Below are 21434 nucleotides of genomic sequence, written 5' to 3'. Positions count from 1 at the left end.
TCTTCTTCTCAACAGTGAAATAAAAGTAATGCGATGCTTTCCTAAAATAATCATATTTATGATAAGCTTGTCGCGCAAATTCCTGAGTCCTGACGCAAGACACCGATACGGGGGACCGCAGAGAAATAAAGAAGATCGTTTCCAGCAGGTCACGTATTTGGCGCCGGACACTGCGCTAGCAGGTGTATGCAGTTCGGATACCGGAGGATACCTCTGCAAACTGTGCCCTTTCTTTTCCCCGACAGATATCACGTTCTTCTACACGCAGCTGCCTGCAAACTGGCGGATGCCTCTGAGAGCAGCATAGCCCCCCTTAGGACCTTTGCCCCTCCATACAGAGAGCTTTAACCTCTAGAATGCCATCCGCGAGTAGATCAATACAAACATGACTGTTATCGCCTTTTGTGCTCGAACTACTTCACGCAGCTGGGCATTATGATATGCTCAACAGCTGCTTTACGGCTCCTAATTTCCAAGAAGTGCTTGGTGAGTCTGATTTAGCAGAACGACCCTTAGCGCTGGGACTTCAATAGAAAATTCTGTGGCTTTTTGCAGGAGCTGCTTATCGATGCAGAGGGCAACTGCTAGTGAAAATCTATATGAAAACATTATCCGTGGAAATCGTAAGGCTATCCTGGGAAGTCCTGCTTTCAGTTGTGTAAGCTGTATGCTTTTGCTGGGGTGTCGGTATCAATTGCTTCTTTTGAGACCTGAAGCGTTGCTAGCCTTCGCCCTAAATCGGAATTTTTCGTTGCGTTCTTGGCTATACAAGTGCTGCGCTGTGAGAGGAACCTTCCGATGAGGACGACACGGGAGTCAGTCTAGGCCGTATTCGACTATATGGGTTGGTAGGAAGACGGGGCTTCTCAGTAGCTTAGTGGGTTAATATCAAATTCAACAATATGATGGATCGGGCTTAAGGTCCGTGGTGCTGAGTCTCAAATAGTCCCATGACGTGAAAGCCCGTTAAATGAAAAAAGCTCCAATAGCAGCACAAATTAGTGGCTGGTTCCTGGGTGCAGTTCAGCACAAAAGCAAGGGTTGTGCGGTCTGTGCGCCTTCCATCGGCATATCGCGAACTCTTCGCTGTGTTGTACGGGTGCGGCTCGAGACCCACAGGATTCAGTGTAGAATGTGAGATCTAGCGACGTAGGTTAGCTACTGGCGATCCGTGCAAGTAGGCATGAGCACATACTGTTACTATGGAGTGCAGCTCCGCTCGTTTGCCTCATGAGACACACCAAAAGCAACTCATCCTCTGGTCTTACAGAAGGTGGCTACCTCGTGGCGGGGAAACGCCGCGAGAAAAGGTGCAGTGGGCACAGGCCCCCGTAAAGTCCATACCACGCAAGCCAACGTAATTAGGAGCACAGAAGGACAGCTCCCTGGGGTGTCCGAACGTCGGTTTGCAGAGTGCTCATGTGGCTTTCTGCGGGGTCCCATAGCCAGCGGGGGAGGAAACAACAGCTGCGAATCGGCATCAGCCGCAAGCGGCAAATAGCTCGCAAGCGTTCCCCGTGGATCTGCAGCAGCTCCTGCTCACCAAGAGACACTCGGGCAACGCACCAGAGGCAACCCCACTCACTCATATCACTTGATACTGAGCTTGCTGGGCTCACGGGCGAGGCACTCTGAGGAGACGTTGTCTCGTCAGCAATCGTCGTAGCCGTCCCGGTCCTCAGCATGCCTGGCTCCTTGTCTGCTACAGCGGTTACGCCACGATCGCCGCCTGACGCTTGAGGCTCTTGTATAGCTCTTCTTCTGTGGTTCTTCTTATGTACGGAAAATTGAATCACCAGGAGGCGTGTAAATACCGGTAGCAGAAGCTCGAGATTGTGACTAGCTGCACTAGCAGAGAGTAACGAGTGGAAACTTAATGGAGAAAAAGAAGCCTGGCTATCTCCCCGAACAGGGCGCTCCAATTGGGGACCTCCGTGGATATCATCATATGAACCCTGTGGCTCCGAATGCAGCGCAAACGAACGCATTTGGTTGTGATGCAGGACTCTCCAGAAGGCCGCGGTGAGGTGCCCCTGTGCAGTGCTCGCAGGCACCTGAAGTTCGTCGACCGCGGAAATCGCTTCGCTGAGCGAACGACTGGGGACAGGCACTTCAGGACCGATACGGCTCAAAAGGGGGCTTTTCGGATCGCTGAGCTCTAGGAAAATCGGATGCTGCAGGGTAGACATAAGGACAAAGCAGGTCGCAGATTGAATGCAGATGTGCCAGAGAGAGTGCATCAGCCAATAGTCGTCGCTGCTCTCTTCAACGCTGACACAGCCAATGCCTGAGAGAGGTCATAATATGCAACAAAGACAACAAAAACGATGCAGCTAAGTGGCAACTCTGTGCCCACCGTAAAAGCTAAAGGCAAGGAGTCAGCGTCTTAAAGGAGGCGAGTTTAGTACGACGACGGCAGGGGAGTTGAGAGGGTAATGTATTCCTACCAAGTGTGGCCAGCAGGACGCCTAGCCCTAAGAACTCCAGGTGTGGTGAGACGCGTGTTGCAGCGACGCCAAGGCACGCGACCCAGCTTAAGGAAGCGTCTGAAGATGCCCGATATCCATGAACGATATTTGAGGAATCCATTGTGCTCGCCGGTTCCGCTACCCCTGGAAGCAGCGCGTTGCCAGTGGTCTTCAAACAATAAAGGAGACTTTGAAGGCACCCCATTCGGGGATCCGCAGTGCAGCAACACAGCTTACTGTGGACCTTCCGTGCTACTTCGAGGCGAGCAACTGCCTGGCCAAGTGCCTTGAGACACATTCGCTCCCGCGCCCTCTCCATCTTTTGTCTCAGCAGCTGCTGGAGTTCATGGTGGCTGGGATGCATATCATCTGCCTCCGGCGGAGCAGCTATTTCTTCTCCGGCATCAGATCGACCCTCCAGCCACCTGATGTCTTCGGGTCGCCAATCCCTCAACGGGGCTTCCAGTTGCAGTTGCCTCGCCTCTGCCTCTTTGCATTGCTTCCAGAGGGCCAAGGCTCTCACACCGACGCTCACAAACGGAATCATCACGCAGGTAATCACAAACCAGGAGGCGCTCTGCTGATCAAAGGTCTCTGGAAGCCACTTAAAACTCAGAAGCAACAGTATGGCTACGTGGGCCAGCAGCTCTGCTGCAATACACCCAATGTTTGTGAGGGCCAAGGCGGTGACAAATAGCGCATAGTAAGAAAACACAAAGTCTAAACTTTGCAGCACCGGGACCTCCATGGGGAGCCGAGCAGACGCATCGACGCACGAATGATAGAGGGCGGACCAGAGGACTGAGGCAGAAGAACAACAGGGCCACAAGGTCAATTGAACTTCGACAAGTGTGTCTAAATTGCTGATGATTTTTGTCTGGAAGCTTCTGGTGCCGCTACGCGATTGCCACTTATCTGTATCTCTCTACACTACAGTAGAACAAACGCTAGCCTGCCTGACTCCAGTGTATTGCAGCAGGGGGGAGAGGTGCTTACAAGCATTGAAATAGGCGAAGGCCCTAGACAAGTAGAGGATAAAGCAGGAGTGCGCTTGCCATATTCCAACCTGTCCACTTTTTGCGTGATGCATATTTATTTTGCAGAGATCGCATGCAGCGGAATTCCCAGGGATGTTCAGATGGCGCACCGCGAGGCGAAGGCAGAGCAAGAAGCTGGGGAGCATGGCCACATTGGAGAGAACCAGTGCCCCCTGAGCCAGTGTCCGCATCCACGCATTCATATATTCCGACTCGCAGTCAGCTCCGGTGAATCCGTACGCACAGCGACACCCGAAGACAGCAAAGCCGTCCAGCCTGCCGGTTATGGCACAGGAACCCCTTGGCGGGCAGTGCTGCGGAGCAACGTACAGAGTAGGGGCTCACAGAAAGTAAAATGCAAGCTTAAATAGGCAGTAGTACCGACGTAGTCCAGGGTAAAGGTAAAAAGGGGAATGAAGCAGGCGCTTAAGAGGCCGGTAGGGTTGAGAGCAGCTACACAGGCAGGCATGGACAGAAGCATGATCCATTGTAGCGCGCTAAAATATATTAGAGCTCAGACGCATGAGCCTAAGGCCAGGGAGGCGTACTTTGCTGCACAGACTGGATACATCTGAGGCTGCAACTACATGCAGGGACACGTCTGCATCCGACTGCATGGGGACTGTCGTTTTTTGAGCCCGCGAAAGCGGGTTTGTTGAGGAAGTTCTAGCGTAATTCTCTCCCTCCAGGAGTTGCCACTGTAGTAAATAGGTGGTTGGGAGCATATCGAAATCGGGGGGGAGAATTTCACTTTTAAATATCCAGGAGGGGCTGCCTGTGAATTGAAGTGTTGCTTCCACGACGGAGGGTGCGGTGTACGCTCCCTGAAGGTCATCTGCTGAGTCTTCTGGGTCTTCACAGAAGACGGGAAGGCGTACAAGCCCCTTCCGTGTTGTAGTTGAGTTGTGAGCGTCTACAACCCTGGAAAATGCGGCTGGATTAGCTGTCTCCTGCAGCCCAGCCCCCCAATGCACGGGCTGCTGCGGTACCGCATCCCGAGTTACCTGGACAGCTAGGGCATAAAAGTATAGCCGGCGGGAGCCGAGTTGTGGTGGGCCCTCTGTGTGAAGAGGATGCAAGAAGGGCGCACATCGGCGTGTGCGAGAGGCAGCAAAGGCCACGAAGTCCACAGTGACCGAGAGGCTCCGTCCTCCCGAAGCAGTAGCGGGTGTCAAAGACAAAGAGGAGAAGACAGGAGAACCCACAGCTCTCCACTGCGCCTCAGCAGGGCTGCCTGAGTCTGAATCGCCCCCGAGGGTCGTGTCTGCTGCAGTGTCCAATCGTCGAGCTTCTGCAGGACGCACCAGGAGAGACGCCTCCCCAGGAATAGAAGGACTGCCCAACTTAAACGTGAGCTGGAGCCGTTGTGGGTAGAGGGCTGAACCGGGTGTGAATGCCGCAATCGGCTGGCTACACCAATTACAGTCTCTCTTGAGGTCTACCAGTTGAGGATCCCCAAGCGTGACACCACCCGTGTCTGTGAGTGGCTCAACGCCACAAGGAACGGCCCTACTCCCAGACGGTCCAATACCTGCTTGTTTCGGGAAGCTTCCGAGGTAGATCTCTGGAAGGCTCTTTTGGGTTTCTAAATAGTGCCCAGCGCCACGCCAGGTAGGGGCGTGGTGGTGCTGCGCTTCTCTCTTGGTCCTTTCAGAGTACGCCATTGGTACTCTAACAGCCCCGAGAGAGGCCCTTTCTGTGTGATGCAGCATTTTCTTCCCCAGCCGCCTTTTCGCCTCTGCAAGAACAGTCCTGCAGGAGCGTTGAATAACATAGAGGGCCAAAAAATCCGCAGCTGAGCCTTTTGCCTGCTCTTGCAACCCAGGGAAATCTTTGGAGAGCCTTCGAAGAGACAAGAACCATTCGCCGTAAGCGGGCTCTCGAACCTCAAGTCCTTGCTGCAGCACCCACAACTGGCCATTCTGGCTCTGGTCTGGGTGTCGCTGCTCTGCCAGTTGTTGGGGCGCTGCCCTGTGCGCCTGCCTGTTAAAGTCCAAGGCTCCCTTTTTCTGACGGTCTGACGGACCTGTGGAAGTCGAAGACACCGGAACAATTAGCTGGACATGGTACACCACGGAGCCTGCGCCTTCCAGTATCTGGGAGGGCAGCACTTCCTTGGGCAGCAACCAGGAGACCCCCTGAGGCCCAGTAAGGGCCTCTGGAGTCAGTAGCCCCCGCTTTGTTGCTGCGGCCAAGGCCTTGCAGGAGTTTAGCGTAAAGTCGTTGGAAGTCTTAGTCACTGCAGCGCCATCAAGTGCAGGGCCGGCAGGAGGGTCTATAGAGCCCTCCGGACTTCTAAAGCCCAGCAAGACACAGGGGCTTTGGCCTCTGCTTAGTATATCCCAAAGAGATTCTGTCATTGCGTTGGTGAGGGAGGTCTCCCGTTTGTCCCGCGATGAAGTGCCTTCACCCTGTAACAACACCAGCTGCCTCCACAGAAAGGTCACCGATGGCTCTTGCAGGAGCTGCCTGCCGCGGAACTGCTGAAGGGGCGTCGCGTCTTTCGTGTCGTACGTTGCGCTCTCTGTCGCAGTTTCACTGGAAGCAAGCTGATCCTCTGGGGTTTTCACCTCGTCGGCGGAGGGAAGAGGCCTACGCCAAGCCTTGCTCCAAAACGCGCGGGCCTTCTCAGGATTGAAGGCTCTGCGGCTGAACGCCAGCGGCTCGCTGAAGTATACATAATCTGAGTAGGGGGTAGCGCACTCTCCAGCTGCCGATGCCAGGTGCAACTGCGGCAGAGTACTATCAAGGGGCACAGATGTTGCACTGGCGGAAACCTCGGCTGATAACGCATGCAAGGGCTTAGCGGGAGCCGCGGATGGGATCGTTGGTCTTCCCCTGTAAGGGCCGTGAAGCAGCGACAAAGCCTGAAACTCCCCCTCTAAAACTGGAAGCTGTGAGATATTCGTGCATGCTTGCATTTCGCGCATGTTTCCGAGCTTTCCGCCTTTATCTTTTCCCACCTCTCTTCCGAATGGTACATCGCTTAAGAAATGCACCTCTGAATGAAGGTAGCCCTCTGATTGATCTTCAGAAAAACGCAATTCGTTCTGTGAAGTTTTCGCCGCAGCAGAAGTCTGTCCCGCAGGCTCTTCAAGACCCTCTAAAGAAAAGATTTGTAGTGAGGGAGTCCCCGAGAAGACTAGGCAGAGCGAGTGCTGCATGAAGCTCATCGGCCCTAGTCCATCGCTAGAGGTCCCACGGGGCGGCGAGAACTGTATGGTGTAGTATAGAGGCACGGCTGCTTTGCGGGTTTTGATGCTGTTCGCCTGCGCTTTTACAGTGGACATGCTGCCGTTCCATGCCGGATTCAGCTGTGCCGACCGACTCTTAGCTGTCTCCTGTGTATCCGCAAAAGTGAAGGTCCTACAGCCCGCAGCACCTTCAAGGCGCTGGAAAGCTCGAGGGTTCTCAGAGGGTGCCTTTTCACTCACCCTTCGGCTTCTATAAGAAAGGGTGGATCCACCAGTGCTTGCACGGGCTGCAGGGCGCAGTGGCTGCACTGCGCGGCTAGGGAACAATAAAGGCTCCTGCAGCTCCACTACATAGACGCCTTCCTCCCGAGCCTCTAGAAGATAATCATACTCGGTCCACGTGCCTGCAGCAACATAGCCAGCATATTGATATGTCACCTCAGGGGCGTGGACGGCCAAGGCTGCTGCCTGGTGAGTCCTCACGGCGCAGCAACCAGAGGCCCCGCTTGAAAGGGCTGTGGTGAAATATATATATAAACACACTGGAGAGCTGTTGGCTTCCGCACTCTAATGGCTCATCTTCTTTGTGTCTCTTCCCTCCCCCTTAATTGCACAAAGACCACATTTTCCCCCTCCAGGATTCTGAATAACATTCGGTAAGGGCCCCCAATTACCTACTTGGTTTCCCCCATCGAAATGCGTACAATACCGGTGCGCCTTTCTGCAATGTATCAATGTGGACAACCAGCTCCACGCGGCTAGGGACCTCCAGGAGCTGAGCTGTATCAGCCACCGTGCTTTCCGGTTTGTCAGCAGGCCCGAGAGAGGGTTCCCAAATCCAATCCTGGAAGCCTGTCCGTTGCTCGGTGGCTGCCTTTTGAATGGGCTGTGTAGAATCATTCAGTATATCTATGCCTCTTCGATGAAGTGAACCGCTGCTGCCAATCCGGTTAGAGAGACGTGGGGTCCCTTGGGGCCGTAGGGTAACGGGAGGTCTAGGAATGATTTTCCCCACAAACTTTTCGGCCAAAGGCAGTCTCTGCCCCTCTATAACGAGTTGCACCCACTCCGTGTCTTCTTTTGCTGCTATATTCGGGGAGGCTGACTCTCCCCCTGTTTCTCCAGCTGCCGTATTTGCTGGGGGGTCCGGTGGGAATGCCGCAGGGGCGGCAGTATCCCCCGGTAGCCAAAAACGCTCTGAGCCTTGCCCATCCACTCGAGAGGAAGGCGCTTTTTCTTGAAGGAGCTCAGCAGCAAACAGATCATACAGTGGAGGCTGCAGAGGCCAGCTATTTCCCTCGCCGGGGTCCTCTGCTCGCGTCCAAACGGGCTTTATGTTTGCAAGAGGGTCCTTCGCTACCGCCGCGCGCACGAGCACCAGCGCTGCCGCGAAGAGCGTCAGCGCTTGGGGCCAATACATTGGATCTGGAGGATATCTTGACGATGTCGATAAGCCGAAGACAGAGGGGAGAGAACACGCGCGGACAGAGAAGAATGTAAATAGACAGGCAAGACTTGAGCGAAACGGCGAAGAGGATATGGAGCTACGCGAGAGAAAAAAGGCGCACTTGATTATTTGTCAGCGGCCCACAAAGTCGAATTCTCGCAGCAGGTAGTACGATAGCATCATGGAGGGGCCTCTGGTGAAGTACAGCTGGGCACTGCACAGGACTGCGACATCCCAATGGCTGATGCCCTTGTCAACACGGATGCCACAGGATCCAATATGGTTTGAGTGCGAGGGGTACCTCCGGAGCACTGGGGAGGCTGAGGCACTATTGGAGGCGATGGCGCCCCTGGCTGAGGGTGCGCGGGAGGCGTACAAAAAGGGCCTTACAGTGGCTTCCCTGGGGATCCCTCCAAAGCACATGCGGTTAACGCACTGAAATGCAAGAAAAAGATGGCAGAAGGCCCCTACGGAAGGAGAGAAGCATACGGGGGAGTGGGCCCTTTAGGCGAGGGGACTGCTCTGCTGCTCGTGGTCACCTCGCTCGCCCCGAAGCGTCATGTTGTACGTACACCTGAAATAAGGCGAAATTAAGCTAGAGAAGCATTCCAATGGGTGTATATTTAAAAGGAAGGAGGAGATTTGGGGAGAGAAAGGGGCCTTCATGCCTCCTTACATGACTAGGAGACGGTGTTCCCGAGACGGAAAGGGGGGACCCGCTCGGCAACGCCGCGGGTAAGCCCATGCACACATCTCCCCCCCAGTACTTGAAGCTTTTATTATGCTGCACTGAATATAGTCTGCTAACAAGATCCCTAGATGTTCTTCGACGCGACCAGACGGACTCTCAAGCAGAAAAATGCACATTGTGCGTGTGTGTGCAACACGCCAAATACACGGAACTCATGCCGGTTTCGTTAAAGTAGGGCTACATTAACGGCGCCTTGGGAGCACGACCCACATAGCTGAACGCGTTTTAGGACCCCCTCAAGTCAAAATGCCTTTTAAAGTTGGAAATTATTACCTCGCACTCCCTTCGTGTCCCGCTGAGGCCTAATCAAGGCTCTCCATGATCATCGAAATATTTTCTGCGCGCCAGTCAGCGCTACAAGCGATTCTAGCGGCTTAACGAGAAGCCTCATTGATAACCCCATGTATACAGCTGAGAGCCCCTCCTCTGTAAAGGCAACTACAGACGACAAGGACCCGCGTATCTTTGTCAGTGCCCGCCTGCGCACTCGCTTCTTAGTGACGCCTTTAGCAGAAAAATCTTGGCATTTAGGCCCAGGTTGCTCAAGGTCTATTGCTCCTTGAGGAGTATTTATTGCCATGAACCCATTCCACACGGCACCCCCTACTCGTCGGTGCAGAGACATCTATTCAACTGTCTGCCCATGCCGCTGCACAGCCTCTCCTTCATGCGCAAATGTGCATACACAACCGGAGAGATAGAGGCACAGACCCTGTAATGGTTGTTCCTTAATCTTCGTATTTGCGTGGCGTTTCTATGTGCCGCGCCTCAACGCATCCCAAACAACGCAGTGTTCCTAAGGAAATACCACCTGGGGTACTTCACTAGAAAGCACACTGTCAAAGAGGGCCAGGGACCACCGGCATTTGCCCCATAGGCTGTTGCATCACTTGCTGCTGTTGCTGTGGCGGGGAGGCAGAGGGGTGCTGCTGCTTTTGTAGGTAATGCTGCTGTTGCTGTTGCTGCTGCTGCTGCAGCATTTGGCGTTGCTGCTGCTGCATCGCCTGTTGTTGATGTTGATGTTCCACGAATTGTTGTTGCTGCACGAGCTGCTGCTGCTGTAAAATGTGTTGTTGCTGCTGAGTTTGCAGGGATTGGGGGACGTGCGGCTGCTGCTGTAGAGCCTTTGCTGGATGGCGGAGCTGCTGCTGTTGCTGGTCAGCGGCTGCGTTCAAGTGCGGGGACTTTGGTGAGCCGTACGTACCTGCAGGCCCAGCAAGGCCTGGCACCCTATTTCCATGAGAAATCTGAGTGGAGGGTGGAGCAGCAGCCAGAGGTACAGGGAAGCCGGAGGAAACGGGGTGGCCAGATGCAGCAGCAAAAGCATCTGTTGCGGTGGGGGGGCAGGCACCAGCCACCCCCGACACGCCACTCGCTGCAGCTTCCTCATTGCCGTCTCCTTGGAGCGGCTTTCCCTCTGGCGCAGCAGAGACTGCGGCAAGTGCAGGGGGACCCGCAGATACCCCTGCCGCCGTCCGCCCTGCAATAATTGCCTCATGCTGCCGTTGTAGCTCTTGGATCTGAAGCGTGAGGAGGAATGCATCTTGCATCAATCCAATACTCTCTGTCTGAGCGCCAGAACACACACAGCAAAATGCCCGATCGTGGTGTGCTGCTCGCGAACTCCCTGGCAGCTTCCCTCGGCTTTCCTTATCACTCCCTGCTGCTCCCCCAGGCCCCCAGGCGCCCCCCTCCCCCTCGCAGGGGGAAAAGAGTGCGATGTTGCCGTGGTCTCCTCCCCCCCACGGCAACACGAGCTGTTTGGTGTTGCTTTCCTCTGGGGCAAAAGCGCAGCAACAGCATCTTCATCACAACAGACAGACGAAGCAGTCAGGGCCCCTGAAGAGCGGCGGCAGCGACTGAGCAACCTTTATGCAAGCTGCCAGGATCCTGCGGGCGAGTCCGTTGGCGGTTTTTGAGGGAGGCTCAGCTTGCCTCCCTCAAAAACGGAGAAGTCGACCAAAGTGTGGGAAAGAAAACAAAAACACGCACCTGAATGTACCCCTGAAGCCCCACATAGAGCTGTAACTGCTTCTGTTCCGATTCATTCGGCTTCAAGAAATAGGGGCTAAGGGGGTGGGGAGGAGACTCCCCGACGGGGGCCGCCGTCAGTTTGTCGTACAGCCAGTCTGCCGGCTCGTGGATAAGTAGCTCATCGTATGTCTGCAGCCAGAAAAAGAATATCGAGGTCAGCGCTTTGGAACCTTTAGAACCTTGAGGGGCAGGCAATGGCAGGGAGAGGACACGGTAAAAGCAGGAAGCAAATAAACAAACAGAAGGCTCAGCAAGGCGATATCGACACGCATCAGCGAAGAGGCAGCATGCCCAGCTGCACTGGGTAGAAGGGCCAAAGAAGAGGGAGGCCGCCACACGAAGCACATCGGAGCGGCGAGGAAGCACAAACGTGATGCGGCTAATGGAGAAGACACACACCCAGAAGCCACCCATGAGTAGAGCTACAGATGTCACATAGCCAAAAGAACCCATAGAAAAAAGCCACCGTGACAGATATACTGCACCTCGGAGGCCACACAGGGGCTTTGAGACGCGCCAGGGAGATTGAGCTGAGGACGATCGAACCACACACATACACACAGAGACACACCGAGGCACACACATATCTACATACACATAGAGACACACAGGTATGCATACGGTGGGCAGGCCGCAAAAGTCGTAAAGCTGCGCGTCTCCGCTTCTGTGCCAGGCTCTTTCTCCCCACCCCACGAGGCCCCCCGATCACGCTCTTGCGTCCTCTTTTCTTCTCCGCCTCTTGACGCATCTGCTGCCCATCAGTGTTTCTCCCTTCGCGTCCCTTTAGCGGCACCCGTAGCTAGCTGATTAGGCTTCCCCTGCTGCCTCTGTCTGGCAACAACTCCTCACCTTAAGAAAGTGGGCCATCTCCACAGGGGGCAGCGCCTCGTCAACAAGGAAGATCCTCGCAGTAATGTAGAACTCTCCCCATCCTGCCTCCGAAACCTCGAACGGTGGGCTCGTCAAGGCTGCACGCAGGGGCATAGGGACCTTCATGGATGCGAATGATGCTCCCTTTCCCCCCCCTTCTCGCTTATGCAAGAAGACGAGCAGCGGAGGAGCCAAAGGAGGGGCGGCAGGGAGCTTCTACGGGTAGACAACACGGGGGCCTGAGAGAATAAAAGGCCTTCTCTTAATAATGCGCAACGTGGCTGCAGATCGGTATATACACCGAGAAACATGGAAACGTGTGGTTCGCAAAGGAAGCGCGTAGACGACTAGAGAGTGTGTGGTGCCTCCCTCGAGTTTATACGTACTTCTGCGAGGGTTTACAAATGAGGGATCAAGCTCGAAGATGACTTTCTTGATGAAGTAGGAGATATCCTCTCCATCGGGGGAACGTAGCAGACAAGTCCATTTGTGCGTCATGTCATTGTGACGCCGTTTCTCCTGAATGCACAGAGAACCCGCAGCACGGCTCCCACAGTCCGCCCTTGCCAAGCCCACCGATCCGCAAACCAGCCCATCAAGGAGTCACGAGCACATCTGCAAGAGGAGGAGAGAGAAAAGCGAGCCGTTTGCCCCCTCCATCTATGAGGAAGGAAGGGGAGGAGGCCTCGTGGAAAGTTCAGAGCACAACAGAGTCCTCTAACGCACGGGGACAGTGTGGCTTTTCTCCAGAGATCTATACGCAGAGATGGTGTCAAGAAGAATGTCTTACCGCCTGAGAGAGGCGAAAGGCATATGTCCCCATAACAAGGGGCTTCCTTATGGTAAGGCCCTTGCGCAGGCTCTGGGAAGGGGTGGCGGCAGCCTGCGCACTACTCGGTGCCGAGACCCTCATGACGCTCCACAGCAACTTGTTCCCTCTGATCTTGCCGCCGTCTTTGTCTAATAGCGCAACGCTACTTACGACGATTGAGAGACACAGCGGAGTCTGGAAGGCCTTCTGGGGGGCACAGTCGCTAGGGGGCGACACGCCTGCCTCGGTTCTTCTGAAGAGCGCGCTAAAACCGCTGGAAAGCAGCGCACCGAGAAGCCGGACAGAAGAGAGTCGCAAATGAAAGGAACAGGCAGGATGATAGGATGGACCCTAGATTCCACCTTTGGACGTCTAGCATGAGACTTCCTCCCTACGGGGAGGCCGTCGAAGGAAACCCACGCCGGCTGCAAGTTTCCCCTTCGCCTCCCAAAGAAGAAGAGACGAAACAAGAAAATTCTTCTGATGGCAGCACAGGCAGAGACGGCCGGGGGGCCCCGCTAGGGCATGTTTTCCCCCCGCGTCTGGCGGCCCAGGGGCCCTTTGGGGGTGTGTGGATACGAGAGGAGAGAGAGCGATGATATGTGGAATGAACAGAGGCCACCACAAAAGCGTTCATTAAACGGCCCATCATCGTGCTCCAGCAGCTCCCTTTGGGGCTTTGGCATGCAAGGCGGAAAATCAACTGGACCCGTCCTCACCCCCGCTAGGAGGGCCCCTCCCGGGGGCCCCCAAGCTGTTGCTCCAGCTCTTCCAGGAGAGTCCTTCTGGAACTCGACTCCACATTCGCGATTTCTGCGCCTCTTGAGACACTGATCCTCATCTCACAGCGGCGGATTAACACAGCGAAGGCTAAGACGCGCGCACACCAGCAGCGCTGCGAGGCCCCTACAGCGCCAAGGGGCCCCCCGCTCTAGGCACTCTCCTAGGCAGCACCCAAGCCTCTCTCTCCCTTGGGTGTCCCTAAGAGTCTTAGTTGCAGCATATCGGATCCACCAAACCCGCTTTCTCCCAGGAAGCCCCTTGCAGCTCCGCAAGGCTGGAGCGCGTGCGGGTGTCTGTATGTGCGACTGAGAAAATCCTTCAATAGGCCTCCCTCGGCTCGGAGGGGGCCCTTCCAATGGAGCTGTGGGGGGTTGAAGGGTGACGCCATGGGCCCCCTGTTCTTCGAGGAGGGCACTGAGGTCCCCAGCGGGTTTAGGGCGGAGGGGCCCTGTCGATTGCACAGTGGCAATGAAGGTGCTTCGGAGCAGCGCTTCCTTTGCTGCGAACGTCACGCCTTCTTTATCGTGAGCTGTGGCGGCGTCGTGTATGCCGTGGGGCCCCCCACTCCGCGTGCACTGTTCCCCAAGGGACCGCATCGAGCGCCGCTGCTTGTCTCTGCAGCGGCAGTGTTGCTGCTGGCGTTTTTCTTGCTGCTGAAAGCTGAGGCTTCTACTCTGCCGAGGCGGCGTCAAAGCGGTCTTTGTTCGCAGAATTGGGGGCAACAGAAGCAGCGAAAGCGTCCATGGGAGCTCTCCAGCCCCTCGAGTAGAGGGTGGGGGATGTGGCACCGAAGCGTGGAGGCTCCCCTTGATGTGGCAAAGAATGAGGCTTCGCCAAGCCAACTTCTGTGCGGTCTGAATTCCGAGGAGGACAGCCTTCCTGCAGATCGCAGATACTATTCTCGGGGATGCTTTATCGCCTCCTGTAGAGGGTACTATGGCTATCGCGGTCTGCATTTACCAACCCTACAGCGCCTGCAGCCCCTCCAAGAGGAGGCTTCTAGGGGGCTTGCACTGGTCGCAACGGCAGCGCCAAAGAGCTGCACCCGTGCAGCCTCAGTGTATGCAGTATCACCTGGAGCAGGAGCAGCAGAAGCAACTGCAGCAGGAGCAGCTGTAGCAGCAGAAGCAGCTATTGCGAGAGAAGCAGCTTTATCAAGAGAAGCAGCTTTAGCAAGAGCAGCTGCAGCAGAAGCAGTTGCAGCAGAGACAGCAGCAGTCCGCACGGCAACAGCAGCGGCAGTATCAGAAGCGGCTTTGCGGAGGTCTAGCGTTCCCGTTGTCGTACAGGCGGATCTTCCAGGTGATCATATCCTCACACGTGAATACCCTTCTTTTGAGGATGTGGCAACACGCCTTCCGCCTAGAGGTGTAAGCGATCTTCCTCAAGGATCTCCTGAAGCACCTCCTGCATCCCTGGGGACTGCAGGAGTCGGCGTGGGTGCCCTGGGGAGGGGTGGCCCCCTGTGGAACGTTCTGGGAAGTGATCAGGCTGCCGTCAATGCAGCGATTGAGGAGGAAAAGAAGTTCGTTGAGGAGCGATGGCTGCAGCGCCTGGCGGAGACTCACAGGCTGACGAGCAAACAACACGACTCCGTCCGAGAAGAACAGGCAGAAAAGCTAAAAAGGATGAAGCAGCCCAAATGTAAGGAAAGCGTATAGCAAGACGCGCGATCCGATGCATAGGCGTCACCCCAGCGTATTGCCTTACCCGTGATGTTTTCGATTCCAGAGAAACCTTTTATCCACTTCTTTGCTCCACGAAGCTCAAGCCACAGAGCTCTGCAAGGCTCTTGAGAGCTCTCAAACGCCTTTTTCGCGGTCTCGAGGGTGGGTGCCCTCTTTTCTTGATCTCCTTCCTGCTGCGTGCCGTTCGACAGGCCCCCTCTGCTGACTGTGTGTTTGTCTCTCTCTCTCTCTCTGCCTATGTGGCCTTCTTGGCTAGTGTCTTTATGTGTGTTTTTTTCCATAAGGGGCCTTTGCCGTGGATCATGAGGAAGTAGAGGCCCCCGCAGCCTTGTCCTACGACTTTAAGACCTATGGGCCTCACTTTGAGGCTTACATTGTCGGTCCACGCGCGACTCCTGAGTCTTACTCCCTTTTGCCGTTGCCTCGCAGTCGCTCTTTCCTCGACCCCCTCCCTTCCCCTCCTCCGCTTCCCATGATTCCCAGGCTGCCTGCATCTCGGGGTGGTCAAGAAAATGCTATTTTGCAGAGACCCCATGCACTCAAGCTTTCTTCTGGTCGTTTGGTGCGCGTCTTGCTGCAGGACGAGACGGCAGCGCAGGTGACGTCCTCGGAGCTGCACTTCGATCTGGCTTCAGAGTCTTTCGAGGAAACACCCCTTCTCGACTCAAGAGAAAGAAGTGCGAAGAGTAGAAAGGAAAAGGGGGAGAAGGAGGAGGATCTAGAGCGCTTCCGCGCGGCTTCTGCTCATGCCCTTGCTGCCGGCGAGGTGTATGGACCGTCAGCAAGCGGATTTCGATTGAAGCAGATAAGCCCGCCTGTAGCTCATCGCGCAGGCATCAGCTCTTTCTTCTACTTCCACGCCCCCCACTCAGCACCCTTCGTCCCCTTTATTAACGCGTGTAGAAGAGAGACATTTGGGCTGCCCCGTCCCGCCGTCACGGCTCTAAAGATCGAGAACCTGGATTCTTTTGTAGATGCACCGCCTCTACAGCCACCCCCGCCAAGCCAGGCAAACATTCCAGACTTGCATCAGCATCCCCTGCAGCAAAAGCAGCGGCAAATGCGGGGTCTTGGGGCCTCTACCTTCATGACTCGGCTCCCCGTAGAGTTCGGCATGTGCGTCATCGGGATGAGGGAAGACGTCGAGGACCTTGTAGAGAACCTCCGGCAAATAATCTTCAGACGGAAGAAGAAATCCCGCCGCCCCTCAAAGGCCTCAGCAGAGGAGCCGCGTCAGGGCACTTACGAGAATCCTTGGGTTGCATCGCTCTCCGTCAAAGGCCCGATCGCCGCTGTTGCAGGAGATTTGGTGCTACCGGATGAGCTGGAGGTGGTCAACAAGTCGCAATACTTGTGCACGATGAATGCGAATTACTACCTAAACTTCAAGGTGAAGATAGAGGAGATCGAAGAATTTGTCCTGCCCGAATTCGGCTATGACAGCCTAAACAGAGACATAGACGCCGATGGATTCTTCTATTTCGCGAGCTACTGCTGCCCCGTGCCAGTCTTCGGCTTTGATGCTCAGAGGGTGCCTGAGGCGACCATTAGCGCTGCAACTCCTGAAGCGCACAGAAGGGCCTTGCAATATTACGGCACGGTATCGTACGAGGACGCTCAGAGACAGAGATACGGGAGGGACCCCTCGAGTGATCCTGTGCTCACGGAATACGCGCAGTGTCTCCCTAGCGACGCCCTTAGGGGAAGGGGGGGAGGCACTACTGCAGAGGGAAAGAGGCCTTCTTCTGTACCTCCGGATGCCTCCTGCCCACCGAGCAAAGCGACGCAGAACACGCCCCCCGAAACTCCAAACGAAATTCAAACAGGACAAGAACGTAAATCCTCCGGGGTTCCCACGTCTGAAACTGCACCGCCCTTCCCGTATGAATCCCTTGGCGAGATCGTGACAATAGAGGTTCACACGGACGGCTCTGCAACTCCACGAGAAGCGTTTCTGGAGGCCATTGAGAGGGTAGGCGGACTCGCTAGTGCTGTTGGCGGGGCCCTCCTCAAGAATTGCAAAATCTCCAGAGACGGCTCCGTGGAAGAAGAATTCGAGGACCCCGACATGTATCAAGATAAACACAGGTAAAAAATGTCCATACCCTAGGAGCGCCTTCGCTAAACCCACCTGCCCCTGGCCGCCTCTTGCCTCCTTAAGGGTGTCGTGTCCTCTCGGATGTGGGCAGTCCAAAGACTCGGTCGAAAAACCCCTCTAAGTCGAAACTGGTTTGTGCACGCATTAGGGCCCGATTCTGTCACCTCAAGGGTCTTTCAAGATCCCCGCTTCCGCGTCTGCCCCAGCCTCTCGCTGAGCCCTCTGTATGCTCCTGTGTTTCTGCGTTGATCAGATACACCGGCGTGCCGTGGAACCCCCATAAGGATTCCCTCGCCAGGACCCTGGACCGTCATAAAACGTATTTTAGAAATGACATGCTGCGGCAATACAGTCCAGTCAAGGAACAGCTCTTGCGCCGTAGGGAGCTCTTCGGCGATGAGAAGCCAGCCCCTGAAGGGGCACTTCCAGCTCGGTCCACAGAGAAGGCGAAGGAGGGCCCTTCTGGCCCCCTAGCAGAGCAGTCAGAGGGGCCCCCTCAGGTGGCGGACGGGGGTCCTCCGGGGAGCCTTAGCGATGAGCAAGAGCGCTTGCTTGACGAAGAAGAGCTCGAGGATGAGCTCGTTCAGCGAAGTCCTACCCTGCGTGTCGAGAGGGAGAAGGAATACCAGGCGGCCTTGAAGCTACGCGCCGACATTGAAGTGGGCAAGAAGCTGCAGGAACGGGGGGATGGAGAAGGACTCCCGAAGTTTCCCATTAAGCACAAAGGCCTCGAGATGCCTCCTGACTGGGTCTTTGAAGACTTCATGGCGCAGCGTGTGCCTGTGGGGTGGGTTACTGGTTTTACCGACGACTGAGCCTCATAGTGCGTAGGGTGGGGCTGCTCACACTTCACTGCGCACGTAAGTTAAGACAAAACTGCATCCAACGCTCCTAGAAGGTCTAAGTGGGGTTTCCCAACAGGCCTGTCACATCCCCATAAGATGGCCATTCCGCCTCCCCAGGGGCGGTCTGCAGCTCTTCAGGAGATTCACCCTAGACATCGCGGTGGGGGGCCGTTAGGCCCCAACGAGAACCTCCACAGCTCGTCGGAAACCCTGAGGGCTGAACCGTACATACAGAGCCTGTATTGCTCTGGCTATATCAGCATGCGTAGCGGCCAAGTATCTTGTACAGAGTGCCGAGCGGGGCGGAGGGCCCTGGCCTAGTCTGGTGTGCTGCAAGATTTTCCTGAGCAGAGAACTAATGTACCCGCGTAGAATAACTCTCTTGACAGCCTCCTACTCGTCAACGCTAGAAAAATGAGCTCGGATCCGTAGGGAGCTGCTAACTAACCGAAAGAGGTCTGAAAAGCACCCCCTAATTGCACTAACATCAGCCCGGCGCGTCCAGCGCCCCCTCTGCATAGTTAGATTTTTGCGTGGGGCCATCTGAGGGGCCCTCCAGATGGCTCCCCACGTAGAGAAAAGACACGAGAAAACGGCCGGTGACGGTGGCTAAGCCGGAGGGGAACAAGCTTTCCAAGCCCTAGAAACCCTCGAGAAGAGCCACATGCGATGCCCCACAACATGGGAGATTTCAACCGCAACGAGTCTCGTCAACCGCTAAACAACCACGACGGTGTTTTTGCAAAAAGCCGTAGGGTGTCCACGAGCCCCGGGGGCCCTCTTCCCACTGAAGGGCTTTTCCTGCAAGAGCATTTCTTTCTCACAGGAAAAGCAGCCGAGCCAAATGAGAAAATGTCACATCTGTTCCGCGGCTGCCACAAAACCGGATCCGTGCAGCTCCGCCCCCTTTCCCAAGGATGCGGCTACAGCAGCAGGCGCTGCAGCCACACGGCGGCAAGAGAAGCACAACTCGCGCTTCAACTGCAGCGCCCTGGCAACGGGAGTAAGAGTGCTCTCATATTTAACTCAGGAAGTCAACGAGCGAGGTTCTCAGTTTCAGGTCGTCCCTAAGGGAAACCTGCTGCTGCTCAGAGTTCGCCAGCTGGAAGATCCTCTCAACCACCGCCAATTCAGTTGCTGTTGTTTCCATACCGCAGAATCCCGTCCAGTCATTCACCATGAGCCCTGAGAGCCGATCGCAGCACAGTGACACACGAGGCAGCAAGCAAGTCCACACGCAAAACGGGAGAAGAGTAGGGGGCGCTAGGCAGGTAGAGGACGGTGAGAGGCGGCACTCAAAGCCATACACCCTTAAGAACCCCTGCGCAGCCCCTCAGTAGCGAGAGCCCCCTAGAGGCCCCCACCGAACGCCGCTCCTGTGCATGGCTAACGAGCATGTGTATGCTTTCATACGCCCTCGAGGTTACCTGCGCCGACGAGATCCGAGCCTCGATTTACTGTCCCTGCAGTGAAGGGCACTTGCACAAGTTGCGAGAGATCCTCCATCTCCTCTACGGGAGTGCGCGAATGTACCTGAGCCCGCCAAAGAGGAGCAGCCACACGCAAAAAATAGCCGTGAGTTGAAAGACGCACACGCCAGCAAAATGGCTACGGCAGCAAAGGCCTCGGGGCAGGAGACTCTAAGGAATCGCCAGAGAAAATGCATCCAGCAGGACAAGGGCGAAATTCTAAACAAGAGCAAGGTCGAGAGAGCGCCAAGCAAACGCACGAGTCCGCCTCGATTCGTAAGTTGGCAGTAGCTGCCCACAAGTAGCTGCCCTCCAACAATCGATCGAAAGACCTCCACCTACGCAAACAGACACTGCGTCATCGCAAACAAGACCCTCTTTATCCTTCCTCCGCTATACAGCAGGGGCGCGTGCGAGCAGTGAAGCAAGACAAGCCGTCCCTCATAAACGTCTCAATGGAATATTGCGTCGCCCCCACGCGCGAACACCTGCCAACAACGGGCCCTCTCCAAGCCATCACGGCAGCCAACAACTCCCCAAATTCCGTTTTCTCTTCCGCCGGTTCATGCTCTGCCCTCTCTTTAAGTGCTGTAAGGGCCGCCTGTGCCGTGGGTGTGACCCATGTACGGCCGATACAACGACTGCTACACCCTCAACATCCTGCCTGCTTTAGAGCACCTGTTGTGCTCCTCTCCCTGTCTGCTCCTCGCGTGGTGTACCCCCGACGAGGGCAAGGAAGAGGGAAGAAGGCCCTCTCGAGGACCCTTCGGGGCAGGCAGGCAGCCAGCCAGCCTGCTTGCCTGCCTCACCTGCAGCACGTCTTGGATAACTTCCGCCGTCTCTGCATCCAAGTCTGCATGCACGAGGGCGGTGTAATCATTCGTTGCGATACAATTGCCAAGGGCTGACAGCCTCTCCTCTACCCGGCGAACGGCCACTGAGTCCGGCAGCGAGTTCCTAAGATGCTGAAGCTCTGCATCCGACGTAGTCATCGGCACTAAGAGGCCATTCTTGTTGCCTGCAGCACGCGCGGGGCAGTCGATCAACTCAAGAATGAGGGCACAACGCTTATACAGAGTGAGCAACACCGGGAGGTGAGCTCTTGCAAGCAAAACGGAGCGGAAGCGCCAAGATAAATAGATCCACGCGAAGAACACGCTCACAGAGCACTATACATATGGATATATACACATTCAGGACCGTAAAGAACAGCCGAAAGGACCGCCAAAAAGTTCGCGGAGAGCAGCCACGCATTAGGGATGCTCGCCAGGATACAGGAAGAGGGAAAAAGAAGAATCACATGCCAAGGAGGTTGGCGAGGGCAAGGAAGAGGGAAAAAGAAGAATCACATGCCAAGGAGGTTGGCGAGGGCAAGGGAGAGCGAAAAAGAAGAATCACCCACACAAACAGCGTGCATGTAATAATGCGGTAGCAACAAATGTCAGAAATGCAGCAGCCCTGACACCCCTAGAGTGCAGGCCGTACCAACGCATACGCGGCCTATGACGGTAGTGCCTCCGACGGAGGCATGAATTACGGGAATGTGGGGACCTAATTCTGCTTCGATAGTTGAATAAAAGTGTTCGCTGCCGCCAGAAGCGACCAGACAGTAAGAGTTCGTGAGTTTTCCGAAGACCCCAACCTCGTTTGAGGACTCGAAGTGAGTGCCTTGAATCAGAAACACGCCGCACAAGCAACACGCGGGGACGATCGCTAAGGGTCGGATTTTTAAAAAAACCGACACAGTGAAGACTAAGACCAGCACTCCCGCTATGTGCAGCGTAACTCGAACCCCTGAAGAAACTTGAGCAGAATTTTTGCAGGAGAAGTAAAGAGTGCAGCGATAGGCAAGTCAGGGTTTTCTTAGATGCTGGCACCCGGCGGGAGGGAACGCACGGATTGCCATGATGGCGACCTGCAGGGGCACAGAAGCGCATCA

The 21434-nt window shown here is 55.5% G+C and overlaps 4 protein-coding genes across 4 annotated transcripts; 1 reads left to right on the top strand and 3 right to left on the bottom strand.

Moving 5' to 3' along the window:
* Positions 1-1361: 1361 nt before the first annotated feature.
* On the bottom strand, positions 1362-8119 carry LOC34620199. The gene is made up of 6 exons (XM_026336482.1): positions 7378-8119; positions 4054-7103; positions 3400-3819; positions 3316-3364; positions 2448-3269; positions 1362-2287 (listed from the first exon to the last, which is right to left on the bottom strand). Exons 1-6 carry the CDS (start codon positions 8117-8119, stop codon positions 1362-1364), a joined length of 6009 nt encoding a protein of 2002 aa, XP_026192267.1.
* A 1617-nt stretch (positions 8120-9736) lies between these two features.
* LOC113147108 (mediator of RNA polymerase II transcription subunit 15-like) lies at positions 9737-11927 on the bottom strand. The gene is made up of 4 exons (XM_026336471.1): positions 11781-11927; positions 11417-11461; positions 10890-11060; positions 9737-10465 (listed from the first exon to the last, which is right to left on the bottom strand). Exons 1-4 carry the CDS (start codon positions 11925-11927, stop codon positions 9737-9739), a joined length of 1092 nt encoding a protein of 363 aa, XP_026192256.1.
* Positions 11928-13212: 1285 nt separating this feature from the next.
* Positions 13213-17996, top strand: LOC34620201. The gene is made up of 7 exons (XM_026336461.1): positions 13213-13391; positions 13607-13882; positions 14106-14247; positions 14520-15039; positions 15368-15459; positions 15664-17171; positions 17435-17996. Exons 1-7 carry the CDS (start codon positions 13213-13215, stop codon positions 17994-17996), a joined length of 3279 nt encoding a protein of 1092 aa, XP_026192246.1.
* A 1051-nt stretch (positions 17997-19047) lies between these two features.
* LOC34620202 (eukaryotic translation initiation factor 6) lies at positions 19048-21401 on the bottom strand. Its single transcript, XM_026337017.1, has 6 exons — positions 21392-21401; positions 20981-21163; positions 20305-20513; positions 19756-19833; positions 19454-19559; positions 19048-19211 (listed from the first exon to the last, which is right to left on the bottom strand). Exons 1-6 carry the CDS (start codon positions 21399-21401, stop codon positions 19048-19050), a joined length of 750 nt encoding a protein of 249 aa, XP_026192802.1.
* Positions 21402-21434: the final 33 nt, after the last annotated feature.

The sequence above is a fragment of the Cyclospora cayetanensis genome, unplaced genomic scaffold, assembly GCF_002999335.1.
Source record: "Cyclospora cayetanensis isolate NF1_C8 unplaced genomic scaffold, CcayRef3 CcayRef3_contig_1, whole genome shotgun sequence".
Lineage (NCBI taxonomy): Eukaryota > Apicomplexa > Conoidasida > Eucoccidiorida > Eimeriidae > Cyclospora > Cyclospora cayetanensis.
Note: the sequence above shows the minus strand (reverse complement) of the source record. Positions and strands in the feature narration are given on the sequence as shown.

What these genes read in the sequence shown, in the direction of transcription:
- LOC34620199 (XM_026336482.1), bottom strand. Translation starts at nt 8,119, where the DNA reads ATGTATTGGCCCCAAGCGCTGACGCTCTTCGCGGCAGCGCTGGTGCTC. An exon ending in TATCCAGTCTGTGCAGCAAA is followed by an intron (nt 3,820 to 4,053) that starts GTACGCCTCCCT and finishes GTTGCTCCGCAG; the next exon opens with CACTGCCCGCCAAGGGGTTC. An exon ending in TCAGCAATTTAGACACACTT is followed by an intron (nt 3,270 to 3,315) that starts GTCGAAGTTCAA and finishes CTTCTGCCTCAG; the next exon opens with TCCTCTGGTCCGCCCTCTAT.
- LOC113147108 (XM_026336471.1), bottom strand. Translation starts at nt 11,927, where the DNA reads ATGAAGGTCCCTATGCCCCTGCGTGCAGCCTTGACGAGCCCACCGTTC. An exon ending in AGATGGCCCACTTTCTTAAG is followed by an intron (nt 11,462 to 11,780) that starts GTGAGGAGTTGT and finishes GATCGTCCTCAG; the next exon opens with CTCAATCTCCCTGGCGCGTC. An exon ending in GCCCCTGTGTGGCCTCCGAG is followed by an intron (nt 11,061 to 11,416) that starts GTGCAGTATATC and finishes TTCTGGCTGCAG; the next exon opens with ACATACGATGAGCTACTTAT.
- LOC34620201 (XM_026336461.1), top strand. Translation starts at nt 13,213, where the DNA reads ATGTGGAATGAACAGAGGCCACCACAAAAGCGTTCATTAAACGGCCCA. An exon ending in GCCAAGCCAACTTCTGTGCG is followed by an intron (nt 14,248 to 14,519) that starts GTCTGAATTCCG and finishes GCTGTAGCAGCA; the next exon opens with GAAGCAGCTATTGCGAGAGA. An exon ending in CTCACTTTGAGGCTTACATT is followed by an intron (nt 15,460 to 15,663) that starts GTCGGTCCACGC and finishes GTCTTGCTGCAG; the next exon opens with GACGAGACGGCAGCGCAGGT.
- LOC34620202 (XM_026337017.1), bottom strand. An exon ending in TTATCCAAGACGTGCTGCAG is followed by an intron (nt 19,834 to 20,304) that starts GTGAGGCAGGCA and finishes CTGTTTGCGTAG; the next exon opens with GTGGAGGTCTTTCGATCGAT. An exon ending in TTACGAATCGAGGCGGACTC is followed by an intron (nt 19,560 to 19,755) that starts GTGCGTTTGCTT and finishes TGGCGGGCTCAG; the next exon opens with GTACATTCGCGCACTCCCGT.